This window comes from Colossoma macropomum, unplaced genomic scaffold, assembly GCF_904425465.1.
Source record: "Colossoma macropomum unplaced genomic scaffold, Colossoma_macropomum, whole genome shotgun sequence".
NCBI classification, from domain to species: domain Eukaryota; kingdom Metazoa; phylum Chordata; class Actinopteri; order Characiformes; family Serrasalmidae; genus Colossoma; species Colossoma macropomum.
In genome coordinates this window covers 88,759-112,500 of record NW_023496008.1, presented here as the reverse complement: position 1 = coordinate 112,500, position 23,742 = coordinate 88,759, and the positions used below count along the sequence as shown (strand labels likewise).

General features: G+C 39.5%; 1 protein-coding gene across 1 annotated transcript in view; it reads left to right on the top strand.

Annotated features, from left to right (window-relative positions):
• Positions 1-2,241: 2,241 nt before the first annotated feature.
• Positions 2,242-23,742, top strand: part of LOC118803933 (ribonuclease inhibitor-like) — a 37,575-nt gene continuing 16,074 nt past the window's right edge. The window contains exons 1-5 of the mRNA XM_036564485.1: positions 2,242-2,323; positions 5,032-5,165; positions 17,607-17,711; positions 18,313-18,426; positions 19,315-19,428. Coding sequence (XP_036420378.1) covers positions 18,377-18,426; positions 19,315-19,428 — 164 coding nt within the window. The 5' untranslated portion in view covers positions 2,242-2,323; positions 5,032-5,165; positions 17,607-17,711; positions 18,313-18,376. The remainder of the gene's footprint in view (positions 2,324-5,031; positions 5,166-17,606; positions 17,712-18,312; positions 18,427-19,314; positions 19,429-23,742) is intronic.

Below are 23,742 nucleotides of genomic sequence, written 5' to 3'. Positions count from 1 at the left end.
CTAGCTAGATCAGCCAGTCTTTTTTCTTGTGTGACCAGTCTCCCCGAAGACACAGTGAGTTGGAAAGAATTGCACCAACACGTCGGGAGGTTGCCGTTTTAATGAGCGCTGGCTGAAAAATGACAAATACAAACCAGCTTTTCACAGTGGGAGAGTCTGCACCCTCGAGTCACATGAAAGGTAAATCGTAGTAGAGAATTTTCAGGTAGGTCAGCATTACACTTTTAATTTTTTTCTAATTTGTTTATGTACACTGCTAGCTGGGGAATTTGCAGGCTTAATGAGATGCACAGCATGTGGTACAATTGGCTAGTTTTGCATGTCAATTATAATGCACATTTATGGATGGAATGTGCAGTGAACATACTCAGCGTTATTTAACAGTAAGAGTAACGTTAGTAACTCCCTGCAACTGAAAACTTTAGCAAAAGTTAGCTTAATGCATCCAGTCAACTTAAGGCTAAGAAAGTACAGTCTGTACAGTAGCAAAGTTGTCACCCGCCAGTTGTCTCTACTCCAAATGTATATATGTTTTGGCATATGAAAAGTAAATTACTTTAATGCTGCATGTTAAATAAGAAAGATGAACAATATATTATAATCGTAAATAATAATATCAGTATTAATGGTAAATAAAATAAATGGAGAAACACAATTTCTCTTTAGTATATCAGGCAGGTTCTTGTGCACTGTCAAAGTCTTCTGACTTACAATTAAATGACAGTTGCAGATGTAATTTGGCTCAAAGTCTTTGTATGTCATGTTATTACCATATATTATTACCATACAAGATATTAAAAATTATCACTAAAAGTGATAATGTAGAACTTGTATAATAACACATACTGCAGCATGGCTGATTGACAAATATCATTTTCCTGATAACTGTATTGAGAATAAATCTCTTTTTTAAATAACATTTTTCCTCCTATTTTTGGTGTTACAGAAACATCAAAATCTGATAAGAAGACATCTAAATCCAAGTTGAGGGGGATTTTTTTTCCAGCAGACAAGCAGCCCACCAAACAGCACAGCTACATCCATGTCAGCAAGCAGCAGTGTAGAGAGTGAACATGCAGTGGAAGCAGCCATTGGAGTAGCAACAGGAGTTGCCCCTCTACCATCCACGGGGTCTTCTAATCCACATCAGACAACCAGCAAGACCACAAGCACCATAAAATCATTTGTTAGTTCTAATCCAGCACTTTCAGCAGAAATATGCTGGGCAACAAAAGTTGTAACTAGCCACTATTCCTATTGTTTTGATTTGCACAATACTGTGGAAATGTCATAGAGCTGATTGACTGCCTATCTCAAAGGTGAGTGTTCTTATTTTTGACATTTTAAGCAAAGTATTTATTGGAAGTGAAGTTGTTTAATGATTTTTTGTGTAATCGTACAGTAGAGGCATATATTTATATTGTTTGTGTTATTTCTATGTTGCTAGGATTAATTAAATGTTTGTCAGTTTTTTAACATTCCTTAATTTTTAAGTTACATGTACATTTAATTTTTCTAATAAAAGTTTATTGTTAACCTTTTCACAAATGCTTTTAACTAAACAGTAATAAAAAAGATGTTAATAGAAACAGAAACTTGTTGGCTTACTATGCAAAGATGGCTATGACATAATAGCACAGAATTTACGTCGCTGAAACGGAGGATGAAAGTCAGTATGTTGGATGAACATCCTTTGGAGGGCGCTTATTATCGGAGCTACATAGTGCCAACATCCTAAATGCCAACCATTCTTAATACAGAGCAGCGACGTAGCAACGCCCTGTTTGTGCTGTCTGGGACGTTCAGCAGGAAAACAAGAAACGACAAATTTTCCCTCCAGTTCGGTGTTTTACCGATGTTTCTCTTACGTGGGTGTGCTGTCTGGACCAAAGCAGCCAACAGTTGTTGAGGGAAGAGATGTCACGAAATTCAGCGCTAACTTAAACAGTGCACGGCTACTGCAAGTTCTAAAAAAATGTAAATAAAACATAAGAACACAAACTTCTCTCTAAAACAAGCACAAGTCTTTGCTGTGAGCAGCAGGACTCTATTTCATACAGCACTGATCCTTTTTTCATAGTGCACGCACAGCCGTCACACATGCACAGATCTGACTCCAGTCTGTTCCAAATGCACATTTGCAAACTTGCAGCCCTCAGGGACTCTTGCCCTAAAGGTTTGCCCGTTGTTGGCGTCACCAGGATGCTGACTGGGGAGAGGCTTAGAGCCTGTTTGGAACACGTTCGAAATGCACAGGGAGGAATGAAACCGAAAGTTTAGCGTAACCAAGGAAGAGAGAACGGAGACTTGGATGTAGCTCTCGGTAAGTTCATAAATGAAGATCTTTTATACGAGCGTGGAGATTAAAGAACATATTTCATGATTTATTTACAGTTACAGAAGCGCTCTTTACGTAAAACCAATGCTGATTAACCGTTATTCCTAGTTAGAAAAGACTCAAACACATCGACGCAAACATCAGTGTTTAAATCACTAAAATGTATCTGAATAAACAGGTCTAGCAATATAACGATACGCTAAAACTGATGATTAAGTAGGAGAAGCGAGCTGTGTTTAGTTAAGCCCGGTTTATACTGTGCGATAACAGTCAAGATAACAAAAGGTAAAGGAGTTAAAATTCGGTGTTCTCTGGACGTTTAATCTGACATAGCTTTTTTCATTGTGACTTTATTGTTTCTGGGACCAAAATCAGACTATGATAAAGTTCAGAAATTTTAATCCAATATCTCGCTGTGACCTAGGCTAAAAACTACTGAGGAGTGGCATCAAATGACGTGTGTGTGCGCACAGAGGGAGAGATGATACGTGAATTTGTAAATTGCTCAAGAGTTTAAGAGCTGACATTATTAGTGCGGCTCACTGCATGACCTGCAATGAAAAGCAGCTGACAGAAGAATTAGCCTACTGACATCAAGTGAACTTTAGAGAACGAGGAATGAGCGTTACGTTGCTATTTTCCGCAGCCAAGAACAGCTCCAACCTGTTTTAGTGTCGCCACTACTATGCCAAGTTTTTTTTTGTTTTTTTTTTTTTTGGTTGCCTGACTGCATTTATCAACTTCTGTTCATTTAATTTTCATTTCAAAATCCAGTGTTGAAAACGGCAAGTGGGTCAAATCCCCTTTTTGACTCTGTTATTGTCAGTCGAAAAACAAGAAATGGCTTCATTTTATAGTTTCACAGACTAATCATAAAATCAAGTAACAAACAAACAGCAATAGAATAAGGGGTTGATTTTACTGATTTAAATTAATTCAATATCAAGCATGCGCAAAACTGCGCCGACATGCAGCTCGACTCGTGGTGGCGCTCCGGTTTTGGGGGGAAAGGAGCTTTAGAGGCGCGTTAGATCTGCGCACCCTCTAGCACCCCCTTGTCCTCCCTGGCCCAGGTGTGTTTAGTTAGTTGGGTTAAGTGTCTACCATGAAGCGGAGGGAGCGGAATCGACCTTCATTGCTAAGGGGCTGCCCTGTATGGGCCTTAAATTTTCTGCTGGTGTCAATAAAGAGCACTTCTTTAGTAGAACGACAGCCTCAGTCTCCCTCTTCACCAAGAGACTACAGTACTGGTCATTATGACTGAAAGAGAGAATGAATCTAGTGTCCATATGCCTATGTGATGTGCGCACGCATAGGGGAGTTCGGCAGAATACCGACAGAACACTTCTGGAACTTGTGCGCGTCAGCAGCTGATCTGCGGAGCACGAAGCCCCCGTCAAATGGTGGCAGTTCCGTTTTTCCCTATATAATTTCTTTCACATATAGTTTGTACAGGTCAAATGTACAAACATTACGCAAAAAAGTAATATAGCCGACCAATAAACCACAACCACAGGCCTGATTTCTGTGATTTCTGAGCTTCCATACTTCCGCTCTGCATGTTTATTTCCGCTTATGATGGGAAATTTTAAATTTGGATCATTAGAATACGACCCTTTATTTCATTGCTGTTTGTTTATTTGATTTTATGATTATCCTGTGAAATTGTAAAATGAAGCTATTTCTTGATTTTTCCACTGAGAATAACAGAACCAGAAACGAGAATCGATCCATTTGCAGTTTTTCAATACTGGATTCTGAAATGAAAATTAAATGAACAGAAGGCACACACCAGGGAATACAATACTTATTATATAATCTGATGCGCAGCATAACTGAATAACTGACCAGTAAACATAAAGACAGCTGTAAACAGTGTAAAGTGGGCTCTATACACTCACTGGTCACTTCAGGTCCACCTACCTTATCTAGTGTCATTATCCATAAACTCAACTTACCATATAAGTGCATTTTGTAAGCCTGCAGTCAAGCTATCCGCACCTAAATCGCGTGAGCTCAAATTTTAGGGGTACTACTGTAGTGCATTCATGGTCATGGACTTTGTATAAAAAGGGTTCATACAATCTTTTAAAAGTTCTTATAGAGTAGTTGAGATTTTGTGTTTAAATATCTCACAAAATTTCATTTTCAGACTAAGTTGATTGCCTACACAAACTTCAAAATACATCTATGTGGAAGTGATGATAATGTGGTAATATATTCACTCCAGTTTACACTCTAATTATGAATAAATGCATATAGACTTGAGCTTATTAGTTTATTAAAGCTCATAACATATCACTCCTTCCAACTTGATTGTATACTACAATATCTAATAAGTGACCACACCCAGGTAAAAGCAGATCTATGGTGAAAATTTTAAGTTTTGGAAAGGTACCCACCTTAATGTATCCTGTAATTGTTAATGCATGCATGTAGACCTGAACTTATGTGGTTATTAAAGCTCATAATACATTACTCATTCCGACTTGTATCTGATGTGTCCACACCAAGTTTGAAACAGATCTATGGTGGAAATTTTGAGTTCTGCGGATTTAAAACTCTTCAATATATACTGTATGGCGCCATAAGGTGCCATTGTTTTTTTATGTTAGTATTGTTGGTTACAGCCCTGTGTAGTTGTGGAGTTATCTGTTTAGTCATTTGTTTTTCACCATTTACTTTCCCTGAAGCCACCATGGAAGCTGAACCCATTGTTTACACTCGGGACCCTGTTGCCCAGAGACCGACCTCGAATCACTGAAGAGCTAGGGATGAAGCACCAGGGGTGCAGGGCAGGAGCGTGACTCAAAGCAGCGAAACAGTGGTATAAATCATTCCTTATGTATATCATCATGGGGAACATGTGGTTGCTGGCTAACAAGATGATCGAGCTTGGAGCATTAGAGAAGAACCAAGGGAAATATTGGGAATGTAGCATCATGTTCTTTACAGAGACATATTTACATCAGCTTATCCCTGATGCTAATGTTACCATAGCAGGCTTTCACAGAGTGAGAGTGGACAGGGACACCAAATAAAGGTGGGGTCTTTGCTGTGCTTATTAATAACTAATGGTGAAACTCTGGACACATAACAGTTAAGGAGTATGTTGGTAGCCCAGACACTGAACTGCTGGCTCTCGGTCTTAGGCCTTACTTTCTGCCATGCGAATTTACGAACACCATTGTTGTTGTTTATATTCCACCCACTACCAAGCAGGAAGAGGCTTTTTATGTAATCCGCTCTGTCACGGCTAGACTGCAGACATAGCACCCCAACTCTTTTTTTAACTATCTCTGGCAACTTTAGTCATGTTTCTCTTGCCTTGATGAAAGGTTTATTATAATATATATTCATTCCACCTTGATTCTGTAATACAAAATTTGATAAGTGTCCACACCATGTTTAAAGCAGATGTACGGTGGACATTTTGAGTTGTGCGGCATTTAACACACCTAAATATATCAACACATGCACTGGGGGCTGTATCTGTGATAAATCTTGTAATATGTTCATTACTCCAGCTTGATTCTATTCTAGATATCAGACAAGTATCTACACCAAGTTCAAAGCAGATCTAATTTTGTGTTAAGAAACAGTTATCACCCTAATCAATAATGTTATTATCAATGTGGCATATACACATGAGCATATATGTTTATGAAATCTGTAAGTTGTGTCCATGCCAAGTTTGAAGCAGATCTGTGGTGGTAGATTTTAGTTTTTGGGGATTTAACACACTTTAATTTATTCCATTGTTATGAATGCATGCATACACCTGCACCTATATACTAAACTGTAATGCATCACTCATTCCAACTAATTTCTACAGTATACAACAAGTGTCCTCACCACGTTTGATGCAGATCTATGGTGGACATTTTGAGGTTTGAAAACATTTACGGCCTAATGCATGCTGTAGTTGTTAATGCATGCATATAGACCTAGGTGTATATGTTTATTAAAGCTCATGACATAATCACTTATTCCAACATTGTTTTATGCTTCAATATCTGACAAGTATCTAACCATGTTTGAAACAGACCTATGATAGAAGTTTTGTGTTCTAGGGGGATTTAACACAGCTCAATATATACTATAATTATGAAGACATGCACTTAGGGCTGTATCTGTGATGATCCTCTCAATATTTTCCTCTTTCTAACTTCATTCTATTGCAGAAAATCTGACAAGTATCCACAACAAGTCTGAAGCAGATCTATTTTGGGAAGTTTTAGAATTGGGAAGGTAACCTCCCTATTTTAAAATATAATTATTAATACATGCATATAGACCTGGGCCTATGTGTTTGGTAAAGCTCATAATGTATCATTCATTCCAACTTGATTCCATAATATAATATCCATGCCAAGTGTCCACACCAAGTTTAAAGCAGATCTAAGGTGAAAATGTTGAGTTTGGAAACATAGCCACATTAATGTATACTGTAATTATTGATGTTTGCATATACACCTGGGCATATATGATTGTTAAAACTCAGTACTTCACTCATTCCAACCTTTATACTACCATATCTGAGATGTGTCACCACCAGGTTTGAAGCAGATGTATGGCCCAGGTGAATATGCATGCAACATAACAAGGCTATAAATTAATGTGTGTTAAATGCCCCAAAATTCAATATTTGCATCATAGATCTGTCTCAAAGTTGGTGTAAACATTTGTCACTTATTGTATTCTAGAATCAAGTTGGAATGATCAAGTTGGAATGAATGACTTATTATGAGCTACTATAAGCATACAAACCAAGATGTATGTGCATGTATAAATTATTGCAGTATACAGTGTGTGGACACTTGTCTTATATCCTAGAATAGAATCAAACTGGTGGACGTACACTATATTGCCAAAAGTATTCACTCACCCATCCAAATCACTGAATTCAAATGTTCCAATCACTTCCACGGCCACAGGTGTATAAAACCAAGCACCTAGGCATGCAGACTGCTTCTACAAACATTTGTGAAAGAATGAGTCGCTCAGTGAATTCCAGTGTGGTACCGTGATAGGATGCCACATGTGCAACATGTCCAGTCGTGAAATTTCCTCGCTACTAAATATTCCACAGTCAACTGTCAGTGGAATTATAACAAAGTGGAAGTGATTGGGAACAACAGCAACTCAGCCACGAAGTGGCAGAACCATGTAAAATGACAGAGTGGGGTCAGCGGATGCTGAGGCGCATAGCGCACAGAGGTCGGCAACTTTCTGCAGAGTCAATCGCTACAGACCTCCAAACTTCATGTGGCCTTCAGATTAGCTCAAGAACAGCGTAGATAGCTTCATGGAATGGGTTTCCATGGCCAAGCAGCTGAATCCAAGCCTTACATCACCAAGTGCAATACAAAGCGTTGAATGCAGTGGTGTAAAGCGCCGCCGCTGGACTCTAGAGCAGTGGAGACATGTTCTCTGGAGTGACGAATCACACTTCTCCGTGTGGCAATCTGATGGACAAGTCTGGGTTTGGCAGTTGCCAGGAGAACGGTACTTGTCTGACTGCATTGTGCCGAGTGTAAAGTTAGGTGGAGGGGGGATTATGGTGTAGGTTGTTTTTCAGGAGTTGGGCTCGGACCCCTTAGTTCCAGTGAAAGGAACTCTTAATGCTTCAGCAGACCAAGAGATTTTGGACAATTTCATGCTACCAACTTTGTGGGAACAGTTTGGGGACGGCCCCTTCCTGTTCCAACATGACTGTGCACCAGTGCACAAAGCAAGGTCCATAAAGACATGGATGAGCGAGTTTGGTGTGGAAGAACTTGACTGGCCTGCACAGAGTCCTGACCTCAACCCGATAGAACACCTTTGGGATGAATTAGAGCGGAGACTGCGAGCCAGGCCTTCTCGGCCAACATCAGTGTCTGACCTCACAAATGCGCTTCTGGAAGAATGGTGAAAAATTCCCATAAACACACTTCTAAACCTTGTGGAAAGCCTTCCCAGAAGAGTTGAAGCTGTTATAGCTGCAAAGGGTGGGCCAACATCATATTACACCCTATGGATTAAGAATGGGATCTCACTCAAGTTCATATGCATGTGAAGGCAGACGAGCGAATACTTTTGGCAATATAGTGTATTACACGATTTATCACAGATACAGTCCCAAGTGCAAATGTTCATGATTACAGTATATATTGAGGTGTGTTAAATCCCTCAAATCTCAAAATTTCCAGAAGAGATCTGTCTCGAACTCGGTGTGGTCACTCATCAGATATTCCAGTACTGATTAAAGTTGGAATGAGTGATGTATTATGAGCTTTAAAAAACATATAAACTAAACTAAACTAAAACTAAAACTAAACTAAGCTATAAGCTCAGGTCTATATGCATGTATTCATAATTACAGTACAAACTGGAGTGGCTATCTTTCCACAACTCAGCACTTCCACATAGATGTGCTTTAATGTATGTGCACACATCTGTCACATTTAAACAATCAACTTAGTCTGAAAATGAAATTTTATAACATATTTAAATGCAAAATCTAAACTACAGCATGAGAACTTTTTAAAAGATTCGAGAACGCTTTTTTGACAATGTCAAATATATCCACATCCAAACCGAAGGCATATTTTTATTGCTACTTTATTCATTGCAAATCAGTGGGAGGAAATTGCAAAAATACAAAAAAAGGTTGTGTTTTACAATCATCACTGACTCACCAACAAATGACAGCAGACACACACATGAACAGTTTACAGAGTTAATCAACATTCTGTAGTTTACACTGCTTTATCATACTTTTCACAGTCTATACATAATGGTCGGATTTTCTTCTTCACACATTTCCCAACACAGCCCCACAAGATCTCAATGTGTTTTGTATGGTACGTTAATTTCACTCAATTGACTGTGTGGCATCTAGCTTTTTCTTATGTTAATATACTTCATTTGTTGTGTTTTTTTCTTTTTTATGGGAATAACATTGGATAAACAAAATCAAAACAGTTGCTTAACATCAGGTTATGGCACGTGTGCGTGATTGCCAGTGCAGTGTTTATCTGAATTAACTGTTCACACAGATCAGTAAAGCACGATGGAGCTTCAAAACTCTGAGTAAGTAGCTTTCTGTAATGCTATGTATATATGTCTTTTCCATGTTTCTATACTTGCTGGATTTTCATTCAAAACCCCTGTGTACTCATTTTCATGATTTTCTTCTAATTATTTCTCTAGTTTTTGTGGTGTTTTCATCCTGAAGATATGAGAAAAAATGCTGTTGGTCTTTTCTGTTGAGATAATTTTGAAATGGCTTTTTCTGCTGTTTTCTTATGTACAATTTGAGTTAGACTAGATTTGGTTTATTTAATTTAAAATCTGCAGGTGTTCCAGTCGGGGTTGGCAATATGTATACGTCACTTTCTCGTGTTCCTCTCCCACACATGAAGTGACTTATCTCCTGCTGCTTCGAGTTGTTAGATAAAACATATAGTATGTTTTTTACGCTGAGTTAAATTTTTATGGATGGAAAAAATTCAACATGAAGTTTTGAAAATAAACACACATATATTAATGACATCTTTCACATCAAGTCTTAAACTGATGGACTTTGAGCCTGCTTACGTTTTTAATCATAGCCTGCTCGATTTTCTTCATTGTACGGATGCATTAAAAATTACACTTACAAATCAGAGCTCCAATGTCATGGTTGCAGCCCAAACAAATGTGCATGAGGATGGCGGCAGAACTCATCAGCAAGCTGATACAACACAACACATTGACTACAAAAATGTGGATGTTAAAGAAAACATGTAAGAAGAGGGGCAAGCAGACCTTCGAATAGACTAAGGACTACTCAGTGTGTGCGTCGTTTAGTTGCACTACTTGAAAAAAAAGATTTCTCCATCATTGCTTTTTCTAAAGGAATTCATTTCTTCTTCATCTTTTTGTCTTCTATGCACCGAATTTTGTGTGAAGGTCTCACTGTGCTAAAAATCACATTTTTTTTAGTCAAAATACGTCATACTTGCAATGAATAGCTAGACCTACTTGGTAGGTATCATTTCTAAATGTGCTAAATACCATAGTCATAACATCAGGCTACAACCTATTACTGATGGCAGTGCAGTCATAATTACCAGTGCTTCTGCCCTGATACAAAACAAGAGCGAGACTGTGTCAACTAACGTCAGCCAGAATGCTGTCGAGTCTAGTTCCAACCACAATCTGCCACACCTGCTCCTGCTAATTAACTACTTCTGAAGTCACTGCCTGGTTGAATTAGATGTGTTAGTGTTACATAAAGAGGAGGCAGCATTTTAGATGCGGGTTAGAACTAAACTCTGCAAAAAAGTAGATCTCCAGAAGTAGGATTTGTGACTACTGATATAAAGCATGCATCCAGTCATCACACAACTCATGCCCAAAGAAGACAATATAATTATTAAGTTAAAATTAGACAGCCAAGATGTACAAAGACAAAGAAAAAATATATTGCAAACTTAAAAACCTAAATTTAACGCTAAAACAAACTGCTGCAGCAGGCATGAAAAAAATTTCTGAAAATCCGTCTTGAAATCTATACTAAATCAAGTAGTTTACATTGATTTTACATTTACACTGATTTTATTTCATTTACCTGTTTCTGTCTCTCTTTTTCTCACTTACTTCTTGCCCTCACTCTAAAAGCATACATCAATACTAATGGGTGTGCCTGTCTATAATAAACCGAAGCTAACGGGAAAGTAGGCTACTCGTACAGTTAACGAAACATAATACAGCCTAATGTTTCAGAATTACATTACATGATACTGTGCCACCAGTGTGCAGTTCACAGTGAATCTTCTTATGCTTGTTGTACCACGGAATTTTAACTACCATTCATTTCTCATTTGATCGCTAACATAGCCAGCTAAGCTTGTCACCCTAGCCTAAACTAAGCAGTCTAACTCAAACTAGACTAAAATATGCTGATTTAGCTAGCGTCATTACAAGCAGTCCAAACAAAAAACAAATTGTCAGGTTTGCATTTTACAGGCATAATTGCTTTCATAAACTCTCACATGTACATCATAGCCGTCTTGTATGTTAGCTTATAGTATGTGTGCTGCATACTTGCACACTTCAAGAAGTCAAAGTTACTGTGGATAACAGAGGTAAACGCAGTAGGCAGTGGTCCAGTCAAATTACAGCTGTTCATTGTTTAGTCTCGTCGCTGTTCCACAACTGAATCTAAAAAAAAACACTTCTGAACTACAGAGGACCTTGACGTCCTCACGCTACTTATGATGGGCACTGATAACATACTGAAAACTTGAGACAATGATGGATAGCAACAGTTGCTAAAAATGATTTTGATTGGTCATTATACAGTGATAGCACTCAAATAAAACAAATCAGATCTCATTATCTTAAAATATGCAGCATAATAAATATTTCCCCTACCCATGGCTAATCCCTTGGTTTATAGTGTAGCTAGACACTGCTTTGCACTTTCGTTAGTCACCTGTTGGAGGATGCTGCTGTAATCAATTAACTTCATTTATGTGTGTTCGATAGCTAGCAGTCCACCTTGACTGTAGCAATAAAATTATATGTTAGCTTCCTCCCATCAAGGCTCATAGTGTTTCTCCATAATTGCACTTCACAGGCATGTCACACAACGAGGCACACCTGAAATTTCTCCACAGTGTCCAAAAATATGACCTTGCTGAGGCATAATGGCAGAGCACAACCCAGCTGTTAGCTTTCTAGCTAGTTACAGGTTACGGATATAACGGTAGCTTTCAAATATGTTCTGCAGGGAGGCTCAAGCATGTAGGGCTAAACCACAGCATTGTTGCTTATTACTGCCACTGGAGCTACATTATTAACGTTGCCTGGGAGACGCCACTGTCAGTACTTTTGCATTCTGACACACTTACACAGATCTGAACAGGCAACAGCTTTTATTAATTTATATATATTTCTTGAATATAACACTAGTAAACGCTTTTTCCACTGCATATCTTTACTGTTAAAATAAAAAATGTAAACATGTAAAACCATGTTGACAGGATTAGTTCGAGCTGGATTAGTTTTACCTGGGAAGGTGCTGTAATTTGAGTGATTACTAATGTGATTTGTGATTTTAATTCATTACAAATTTACAATGACTGTAGATTTTACAAGTCAGCTAAGTTCGTTCCGCAGTGAATTGCCTTCTATAAATCGCTGAGCTCTGAGCTCCCTCAGTAATAGTACACTTGGTTCTAACATCCGTCTCAAGTGATCTAATCATAAGTGGACAGTGAGACATATAGCCGTTTACTCTTGGCATTTCCATGTGCATTTCCCCACCACCACCCCATTTCCTTTCTGTTCTATGACAGTCCTACCAGAGTTGCAATGGGGTACGGCCTTCTAGCTACAGGCAAAAGCGGCCCATAACTCCAGCCCAAGTCCTCAGAGTTCTTTCCCTCAGTCAGTCCCCCCCCCCGTATGACCACCACATTTTAAAGGCATGGTCCAAACTCACAAAATGGAATTACAGAATAACCAAAGGAACATTCCTGAAACCCCTCCTCCATCCAATCTAATGCCCTATAAGTTCACATCCTTATCTGTTTCCCAGAAATCATTTCTGACTCAACTTGGCTCCATGTGAGATTGGCTTTATCTCAGATTAGCTCCAATGCAACTCAGGTCTGCAATCCATTTCTAGTTCAGGTTGGCTCTATCTCAGACAAGCACCATGTCGGATCAACTCCAACACAATTAGTTCTGCGACTCAAACTTGACTCAACTCAGCTCAATCCCAGATCTGCTCCATCTCAGATTAGCTCCACCTTCGATCAGCTCCATCTTGACTTGGCTTCTCCTCGGCTTGGCTCATACTCAACCCAGCTCCTTCTGAACTCTTCCCCATATAAACTCAGTTCTGTCTCAACTCAGCTACATTTGCACTCAGATCCCCCTCTACTTGGACCCGTTCACAGACTTAGCCCCCTTTCACAATTCATCTCACTACCCCTATGCACCAGACAACCCTATCAGCCACACCTTTCGTATTTTACCTCAGCAGCTCTTCTCCATCTCCCATCCAGTCTTGTTTCATCTGCCCCAACTTCTACACGGTCCACCACTTTTGCTGGCTCCACCTCTCATGTCCTTCAGGTTTGATGCTTCATCATACCTCCAGATTCCATTGCTTCCCAGGTATCCCCTGTAACAGCTCAGCAGAGCTCATCTGCTTTCCGCTTTTCTCCACTCCCACTCCTTCTCCCCTGAATCACCATACCTTCTCGCTGCAGAGAAACCTCCCTTTCCCCTCAGACTGGCCTATCATTGGTGCTGGCTGTGCCTCTGGGAATCTTTTGCTCTCCTAGTCATTTCAGCCCGTCTACTACCACTGCTAATTTGACTTCCTACATGCTGTTGACTTCACGCCCTCATCCCATTCAGCCCCAAGTCTCCGGGAGCCAAGTCAAGTCAAAGTTTATTTATATAGAACTTTTTACAACAGGTGTTGTCACAAAGCAAAGTTACAGAAAAATCCAAGTCCAAGCTTGGAGCAAGCCAAGGGCGACAGTGGCAAGGGACAAGGGCAAGAGGAAGGACCCTTGAGAGGAACTAAGACTCAAAAGGGGAACCCATCCTCCTCTGGTCGACACCGGATAGCAAGACCATAAACAAAAAAGCAAAATGAAGAGAGGATAAGGTTTTACAATCAATAAAAAGTTTTAAATATGTAGAGAAGAGAAAAAAAAATATCAGCTTGTCATTGAATAGAACTATTTAGATTAGCCAGTGATATCCATTGACTGATGTAAGAGGCTTATCAGAGTAACAATGAGAAATAGATCTATAACCAGTCACTGTTAGCAGTGAAAACCAGTAACAACTGTTAGAAGCCACACATGCCAATGGCTACTATAAGTCTACAATGAAGATCTGTTAGTATGAATATGAGAAAAGCTCAAAGTATTGTGAGGCAGGGGAAGCAAAGTCTATAATTAAATAGTTTATGAGGCAGGTGAAGCATTGTCTGTGATTAAATAGTGGTCAAACTGGTCCAGAATGTGGCCAACAAGTTCACCAAAATCAAGGCAGATGATGCAACAGCATCTGACTGCACAGGATGAGCAGTTGTGCAGCTTGGCAAAGAAACACCCAGACCGTTCTGTGAAGAGTGACTGAAAACAGTATATGTTAATCGAGCACAAGCAGTGACTCTGGCAGCTGTTACAGCCTCACTAAAGGGGAGAGCCAGAAAGTAACACAGGCATGACCATCAGCAAACTTGAGTGAACGTGTGAGAGCCACTTATCCTTCTGGGTCACGGGAGGAGCTGGAGCGTATCCCAGCAGTCAGTGGGCAGAAGGTAGGAAATAGCAATACTCCTGCCAAGTGATTTCGAAAAATAGAAACTACATCACCATATCCTTTCACCATCACTGGCCTACTAGGGGTTTGAAATTCAAGCAAGTGATTCTCATCCACCATCATAAATGAACAACCATTATGTTGCAAATAATAAAAAAATACCTTTTTTCAGCCTAGCCTAAACTCCACTAAACCATGTGAAGCCTAGCACACTACACCAAATTCCAAACCTTCTGACTAACCCCTCAAACCCCTCTGAACCCAGCTTCTCTGTACCACACTGGCATACACTCATATAAAGTTCTCTACCTAAGCTGCTACAGTTCTTGTCACCACTTCTGAAACAGATCTTGCAAGACAGAGATTCCTGGACCAGTCTTTCTCATGAAGGTCCCTCAAACATACTCTTGTTAAACCTCTCTCAGTTCTAGACCTGAACCTCTCCTGGCAAAACTAATCCAGCTCAAATAGGACTAATAGTGGTGCAGTACAGTTTACAGACACATTATTTACAGAGACATTATGTGAGTGCTCTATGAAAAATCACATTAAATAATACCACTGGTAAGCATGTTTGCTCTTAGTCCAAATGTTTAGACATGCTTGCTTTTTCTATCAGTCATTTAAGGCCAGACACATTTACTTTTTAAACTGTTAAGATTAATAATGGCTGTTAATGGCTGGTCGGTGGTGCTTCCCAATGGTTCCTGCTCCAACATTCATTATTTAATTATAAAACAGAGAGAAATAAAGTATTCCTGATTGTGGTTAAGCACAGACCCTGTTCATGCTTGGTATTGAATGCGTCTCCAGTGACCAGATTTCTTGTCTGGTGGAAGGACATCACATTTACTGCATCAGTCTCTTTCTGGGTTTATTGTCAGAGAAAAATCTACCACAGTCCCATGAGGTAGGAGCTCATTGTATAGATATGAGCAGACTGGGAGGAACAGGGTTAGGTCAGTATTGTGTGAATTCATGCTCTGGTTGGTGTTGCTTGTGTGACCAGTTTGATAGCTTGATGTTCCGGTACCTCTTTCCGGATAACGGAGGCTGAAACAGGCAGTGGTTGTGGTGTGTGGGGTCAGAGAAGACTGTTGCTGGCTTTCCTCAGACATCTCTCTCATTGTAAATAGGCAGTATAGGTGGGAGGGCAGCACAGGTGATGTGCTGGGCAGTTTTCACCACTCTCTGCAGGGCCCTGTGTTAAGCAGCAGCCGCACTGCCATACCAGACCGTGATGCAGTTTGTCAGGATGTGGAGGCATTGGTGGGCTATTTTGACAGTGTGTGATGCGTTGAGTGACTAGGTAAGATCCTTGGATATGTGGACACAAAGGAACTTGAAGATGAAGATGTCCAACTTTTTTACCATCGTCCCCTTGATGCTCAGTGGTGTGTGCACTCTGCTCCCCCCTCCTGAAATCAATAATCATCTCTTTGGTTTTGCTAATATTGAGGGAGAGGTTGTTGGCAGTGCACCACTCTGTGAGGAGCCTCACTTTCTCCCTATACAGTCCCTCATCGATGTTGCAGATTACTGTTGTGTTGTCAACAAATTCGATAATGGTGTTGGAACTGTGTTTTGTGATGTAGTCGTAGGTGTACATTGTATAGAGCATGGATAAAAGGACACAATGTGCAATGTGGATTATGGACTTTGGATTATGGATCTATGTGGGAGGAAAAGGTGTGGTCACCCATCCAAACAGATTGTGGTCTGCAGGAGAGAAAGTCCATAATCCAGTTGCACATTGTGTGACTTGTTCCAAGAGTGTTTAGTTTGGAGACCAGTCTGGAGAGGATGATGGTATCGAAGGCAGAGCCAAAGTCAAAAAACAGCTTTCTGACATAGGTGTTTGCTCCATCCAGATGGCTGAGTGCAGTGTGCATAGCCAGGGAGGCTGTGTATCTGTAGATCTGTTTGTGTGGTAGGCAAACTGATGGGGATCAATAGTGCTAGTAAGAGTCTCTCAAAGCACTTTATCACTGGGTGTGGGAGCAAGGGGGTGGTAGTCATTCATGCATGTGATGATGCATTTCTTTGAGACTGGAATGATGGTTATGGCTTTAAAGCTGGCTGGAACAATAGACCCTGCCAGGTAAAGGCTCAAATTATCCACAACAGTGGCAGCGAGCTGGTTGGCACACAATAAGAGCAAGAGAAATAAGAGCAAGAGGATGAGGACAGAGGGGGTGAGTGGAGGCAGAGGAAAAATCATAGTGGATTCTATTAAGCTTATCCTCAGAAGAAGAAGGTGACAAAATTTTCTGAGTTATGAGAAGAGGGTAATGGGGGAGAAAGAAGGTTGAGAAGGGAAGAGAAAATGCTGAAGAGCTTGCATTTATTAAATAAATTAAAGAGGTCTGGAGTTGATTCCAAGTGTTGAATATGCATGTGGTAGCTGTTCATGGGAACTCTCAATATGCAGTCCAAAAAGGTGTTAATGCAAGTGTAAGGGACTGAAAAAAAACCAAAACCTCGCCAGGAATGCACTGGCGAGTTCAGCAACACCAAAAGGCTTGGAAGATCACCAAAGACAAATAAAGTGGATGTTTGCAGAGCCCTTCACAACTTTTATTGTGTTGCAATAGTCAAAGTCTACAATAGAGAGAAGCCTTAATGAATGTGAATACAGAGGGTTTACCTCATGATGCAAACCACTGTTAACACTCAAAAACAGAAACAACTCAATGATTATTAGTCCATGTTTCAGCACAGAAGGAAATGGTACTGACCCGAGGTGAGACACAAATATAGCCGAGCGTCACAGCGCAGCATCTACATGACATAAAAGTGAAACTAACTTGAGTGCACAGTTAATATGGAGTATATCTTTTATGACAGTGAATAAAAAATACTCACTTTATTCCAGCACACAACAACACATGACAAATTAAATGTTGAACCCATTGATCATTCCCTTTGTGTCATTCATTTCCAGAATCTTTTGGTGGACTGTATTGAAAGCAGCACTGAGATCAAGCAAGACAAGAATGGGTGTGTAGAACGCTTAGTGGCTTAGAAGAAGGACACATGAGGCGTGAATGTAAGAGGCAGAATTAGTCTTACCTTAATCAACTTAAAGCTGTGCTTTTCAGCAACACGAAGACAAACTGAATGTTCTGGGATTATGTGTGTTTAATAGAAGCTGCAACAAAATGCAGAACATATATATGGGACAGTTCAGTTTCTTTTACTGAATCTGAAGCACATACGCATGTAGAAATGTTTTCCCAACATACTGTTATTGCACTGTTATTACTTTGTCATTGCATAAGTACTATTGGTGCTTTTTTTCTCACCATAAAAGGGCTCCTCAGTCATCTGGTAGACGTTCATTATTTCATATATGAAGGAGCTTATTTGTAACAATCAGTGAAATGTTGTTGAAAGTGTAGGAGATTGTTGTAGTAGAACATTTTGTACATGTATTTCACTGTGTGCATGTTAAAGAGTTAAGCTGACTTGTTTGTGTCTTTGTTTCTGTAACATTTGAGTTGCTTAGTAAACTGAAACATTTAGAAAGCTAATTCAATTTGCTGCATTATTCCATGTTTTTCATCTTAACTGCTCCTTTATATGTTTGTTTCTAAGTATATACTCATTTAACTGTGCTGTGTTCTTTTTAAACTTTTTTAAAATTCCAGACCCCAGAAATCTGGAGCAGATTCTCCAGAGCCCAGCTGTGTGTCTGTGAAGAGCAGCAGCTCAATGATTATTGGTCCATGTTTCAGCACAGAAGGAACTGGTACTGACCTGAGGTGAAACACAAATATAGCCGCGCGTCACAGCACAGCATCTACATGACATAAAAGTGAAACTAACTTGAGTGCTCAGTTAATATGGAGCATATCTTTCATGACACTGAATAAAAAATACTCACAAAATAGCACAAAATGACACATGATAAATTAAATGTTGAAATCTTCTTTTCCAGCCTTTCATCCAAGTAGAAAAAAATGAAGAACAAAATACATAATTATTACAGCATGGGTTTGGTCTTGGGCATTACATGTTATCATATTTACTCATGTAAATATTTTGTGCATCTGTGTGTGTGTCCCTGTGTCTGTGTGTCTGTGTGTCCCTGTGTGTGTGTCCCTGTGTGTGTGTGTCCCTGTGTCTGTGTGTGTGTGCCCCTGTGTCTGTGTGTATGTGTGTCCTTGTGTGTGTGTGTGTGTGTCCCTGTGTCTGTGTGTGTGTGTCCCTGTGTTTATGTGTGTGTGTCCCTGTGTCTGTGTCTGTGTGTGTCTGTGTGTGTGTGTGTGTCCCTGTGTGTGTGTGTGTGTCTGTGTGTGTGTGTGTGTCCCTGTGTCTGTGTGCGTGTGTGTGTCCCTGTGTCTGTGTGCGTGTGTGTGTGTGTGTGTCCCTGTGTGTGTGTGTGTGTCCCTGTGTCTGTGTGTGTCTGTGCGTGTCCCTGTGTCTGTGTGCGTGTGTGTGTGTGTGTGTGTGTCCCTGTGTCTGTGTGTGTGTGTGTGTGCAAGTGGAGTAAAAATGCTAAACGGTTGTTAAACAGTTAAGTTGACTTGTGTGTGTCTCTAAAATCTATAGTGATTAGTGAGCTATATACCCTAGAAAGCATGTTAGATTTACTGCAGCATTCCATGTTTCCCTCTTAACGGCTCCCTTTTTAAACTTCTCAATTCCAGACCCCAGAAATCTGGAGCAGATTCTCCAGAGCCCAGCTGTGTGTCTGTGAAGAGCAGCAGCTCAATGATTATTGATCCATTTTTCAGCACAGAAGGAACTGGTACTGACCCGAGGTGAGACACAAATATGGCTGCCAGCCCAGTCACAACACAGCATCTACATCATGTACAAGTGAAACGCTGTAAAAGTGAAACTAACTCCAGTACACAGTGTATCTGACAGTAAGCATCAAGAAGCACAACATTTATTGCCCTTAAAGCAAAAATTAGCTCAACAGTAACTTAAATGTGAGCTAAACATTTGAAAAGCAAATCATTTAGCCAGCCAGAGATTTCAGAACTAAACATTTCAACAGTTTTGCTACTACAAAGTTTTTTTAAATGTATAAATAAAAAAAAAAAATCCAAAAACTTATTCAAAATAACTATTATTTAAAATAAAATACAGTGGCCATGGCACTTCTGCTTCAGCTTGCTTCACTGCCCTTTTCAACTCATGAAATTTTTTTCAACTCATAAGCTTTCAGGTAATGAAAATAAGCCGTACCAACTCAGTTCATTGATGTTGCTCTGAAGTCTAGCAAAAATAAGTCGATTTTGACAAGTTTGTTTAATGTATTATTTAAACTGTATGTTAACTAAACATAAAAATATTGAGAAAATGCTGAAAATCATTTTTCTGTGTATTGTTCATATTTTTTTAAGTATTATTTGGTTTGAGTCAGAATCACTTTTTACAAGCCAAGTATATACTGTTAGTGTTGTGTCGTCCATTTTGTCACACGAATGATAAAGAAGATTGTGTTAAAAGTCCATGCATTTGTTTACCTTCATCAGTTTTCTGGCTTGTGATTAGGCCATTATTTTAAACCTACACCTTCAGAACAAAGCCTTTGTAGCACAGGATGTTTAACCAGTTTCTCATTTAATAATAACCATAAATAATGTGATTCATGAATACACATAGTATCTTGTCCATATGTTCAAGATATAAAACACATATTATAAAAGTGAATCGCATAGAGAGAATTTTCTCTGATGAGTGAGTGAGAAGCAAGCGAGGAGCAGGAAATAGACAACCCAGAGTGGAGCTGGAGCTGAATGATAACAGGACACTTTGAGCGAGGAGTGGAAACATCGGCCGTTCCAATCACATACTCTGTTATTGACTATGCAGGGCTGCAGGACTATTTTCAGAATTGATGAGCTGGTTCATTAAGACTTTGATAAGCTTGGAAACAAAAACCTGCAGGTATTAGTCTGACAATAATATTACATTCAGTCATTTACAAAAAATGTTTTCTTTAGAAGAAAAACATAAACATCTCTATTCTTATGCAAATTTTATATTTTTATCAAGGGCACACACTGTAAAAAGTGGCTCGTCAGATCTACTTAAAAAATTACTTCATGTAGTAACAAGCAATTGAACTAGTTTTATTCAACTAAAAAAATTACTTTGATTGAAAGAATCATCCATTCAAATAATTTATTTAGGTTGAGTAAAACTAGTTAATTTACTTCTTACCACATGAAGTCATTTTTTAAGTAAATCTGATGTGCCAGTTTTTACAGTGTAGCAACAAATTTTCGGCAGCAGGAAGCTCTATATACCAATAAAGGAACAACACATCTGAGCCCAAGATAGGCTGTTTCTTCTGTATTTCTCCTTTAATGATAAAGTGAAAGTAAACTAGAAATGAAAAGTTTGTGAATAAATGAAGTTGGCCTGAAAAAGCCAGCTAATTATGTGAAAACATTAAAATGGCGGAAGACTGATGATGGTTGCTAAATTGTTGCTTAGATGTTACTAGGCAGTTGCTATTGTATCAAAGGTGGTTGGTAATGTGTTGCTAGGTGGTTAATATGCTATTACATACCCCGGATACCATCCATTGCTACTTTAAATCAAATAGAATTTTAAATTAATTTAAAACTTAAATCCACTGATACCTCAAATCTATGACTACCTTAAGTCAATTTCTACCTTAAATCCACTGGTCCCTTAAATTCATTGCTACCTTACATCCACTGCCACCTTAATCTCAAATCTCCTGCTACTGTAAATCCACTGCAACATTACATACACTGCCACCTTAAATCTACTGGTACCTTAAATTCATTGCTACCTTAAATCCACTGTCACCTTAAATCTCAAGCTACCTTAAAGTAATTGATACCTTTAATTCACTGCTCCCTTAAATCTCCTGCAACCTTAAATCCATTGATACCTTAAATCCAAAGCCACCTTAAGTTCACTGGCAGCATAAATTATTTGGTACTTTAAATCCCCTGCTTCCTTAAATCCAATGACACCTTAAATCTTCTCCTTCTTTAAACCCACTGCCACCTTAAATCTCCAGCTATAAGAAGTTAAATGCTACCGTAAATCCACTGCTCCCTTAAATCTATTGCTGCCTTAAATCTAATGCCACCTTAAATCCACTGATACCTCAAATTAATTACTACCCTAAATCCACTGCCTCCCTAAAATCCACTTACACCTTAAATCCACTGCTACATTAAATCTCAGCCTAGCTTAAATTAATTGCTACCCTAAATCCACTGCTCCCTTAAATTCAATGCCTCCTTAAATCCACTGCTACCTCAAATCCACTGCCACGTTCCCAGATAGCAAACATATATTGATCCGCTGTTTTGATAAAGTCGGCACTTTGCTGAAGGCCACTGCTAGTCCAACCTCAGACCAGCCAGATCATTGTCCTGCATATATGATCTAACTAGTTTTTAATCTCTCCAAAAAAAAAATGAAATGCACCTAGACTTTTATTTTAGAAAATAAACTTTATAAATATATATAAACAAATATTACAAACAACTGAGAGAAAAAAAAATGACTAGGCCTAATGTAAAATGATTTTACAGAAAATGTAATTTCTGACATTGTGCTGGATTAAAATTATTTGTTAAACTAATTTACAAAGTATAACTGAAGAAAGGAAAAATAAGTAAATTGGAATGTGAGTGGAAAATGAGTGATGATAAGTGAAATTTTTTCTATTACTCTGCTTAACCACCGCTGGACCGTCCTGAAAACACTGAGCAAAACACTAGTGGACTGCTAGCTTTGCCATCAGTGGGCCAACAGTAGCCCACTATCCTCATGCTAGCTAGGGTTAAATTTACTCATACTTTAAATCTATTGCTACCTTAAATCCTTGCTATCTTTTGCACAGCCACTCAACATGGCTACATCAGGCTCTTTTATAAGGTCCTTGTCTGACACATAGGACAGACCAGGAATTTCAGATAAATCATCCAATAATAACACTGGTTTTACAGAATTTGCCTTACTCTTATTTTTCTGTTCATTATAAGGTTTTAACAAGTTTACATGCCAGAGTTGTATGCTTTCTTATATCTGGAGTAGCAATCAAATAATCTTTATTAGACTTATGCTGTAGAGCCTCATAAGCACCACTAAAGGGAAAATGTACTACTGGCAAAAGAACCATGACTTGATCTCCCAGGTTAAAATAATGCTGCTTAGCATGATGATCAAACAATCACTTAATTTTCCCCTGAGAACACTGCAATTGAGCCCTAGCCAACTCCTCAGCTGCATAAACCCGCTGCCTGAAATCATTTATATCTAACAAACTTGGCAGAGGGTATAAGCAAAAACAAGATCACTAAACCCTGTGCTTTCTTGTGTCACCTCCCTAGCAGCCAACATTAACCAGGGTAATCCCTCCTCCCAATGGTCACCTTCATTCTGAACATTGATGGCATGACGTGTTTATGGCATGTGCCTGTACTCCGGCATTGGGGCCCACACTCCCTGGATGAAGCCTAGCGAAGATGATGGGGGAAGAGAACGAGAATGGTGAGCGAGTGGGGGAGGCGAGTCCCAAACTCTGCTGCCCCGGGTTCCACCTCCTGTTCCACAGCGAGGCTGCTTCACTGCACCTCACGTTCGACCTGGGCATCTGTGATGGGATGGGGGCGTGGACCAACGAGCTCTCATTCCTTTTCGGCTCAGGTGCTTTAAAAGGAGAAGGAACAGAGAGAGAGAGAGTGACGAGCAGCAGCAGAAGAAAAGCCTGAAGAGCTGAAAAACCTGGTTTTGGAGAAAAAGGACTGGAAAGTCTAACTTTGAAGCCACTGAAAAGTGGCAAGCTTTGGTTGCGAGTTATATCGTTTGTTTGGTGTGAAAATTAGAGAATATGGCTGCTGCAACCTTGAACCCTGCCTCCAGTGTCCTCCTTGAGCCTGGGGTAGCATGTTATGTGCTACAGCGTTTTATGGATCAAAACAAACTCATCTGCCAGTAAGCTGGAAATCAAGCCTCTGGCGCTCCAGATTTTGTTGAGCCATTTCAGATTTCCACAGGAGAATCAAGGAGACAGAGCTCTTGTTATTGTTCAAAAGAAAGAGCACTCCCCCCATTTGATAACTCAGGTGAAA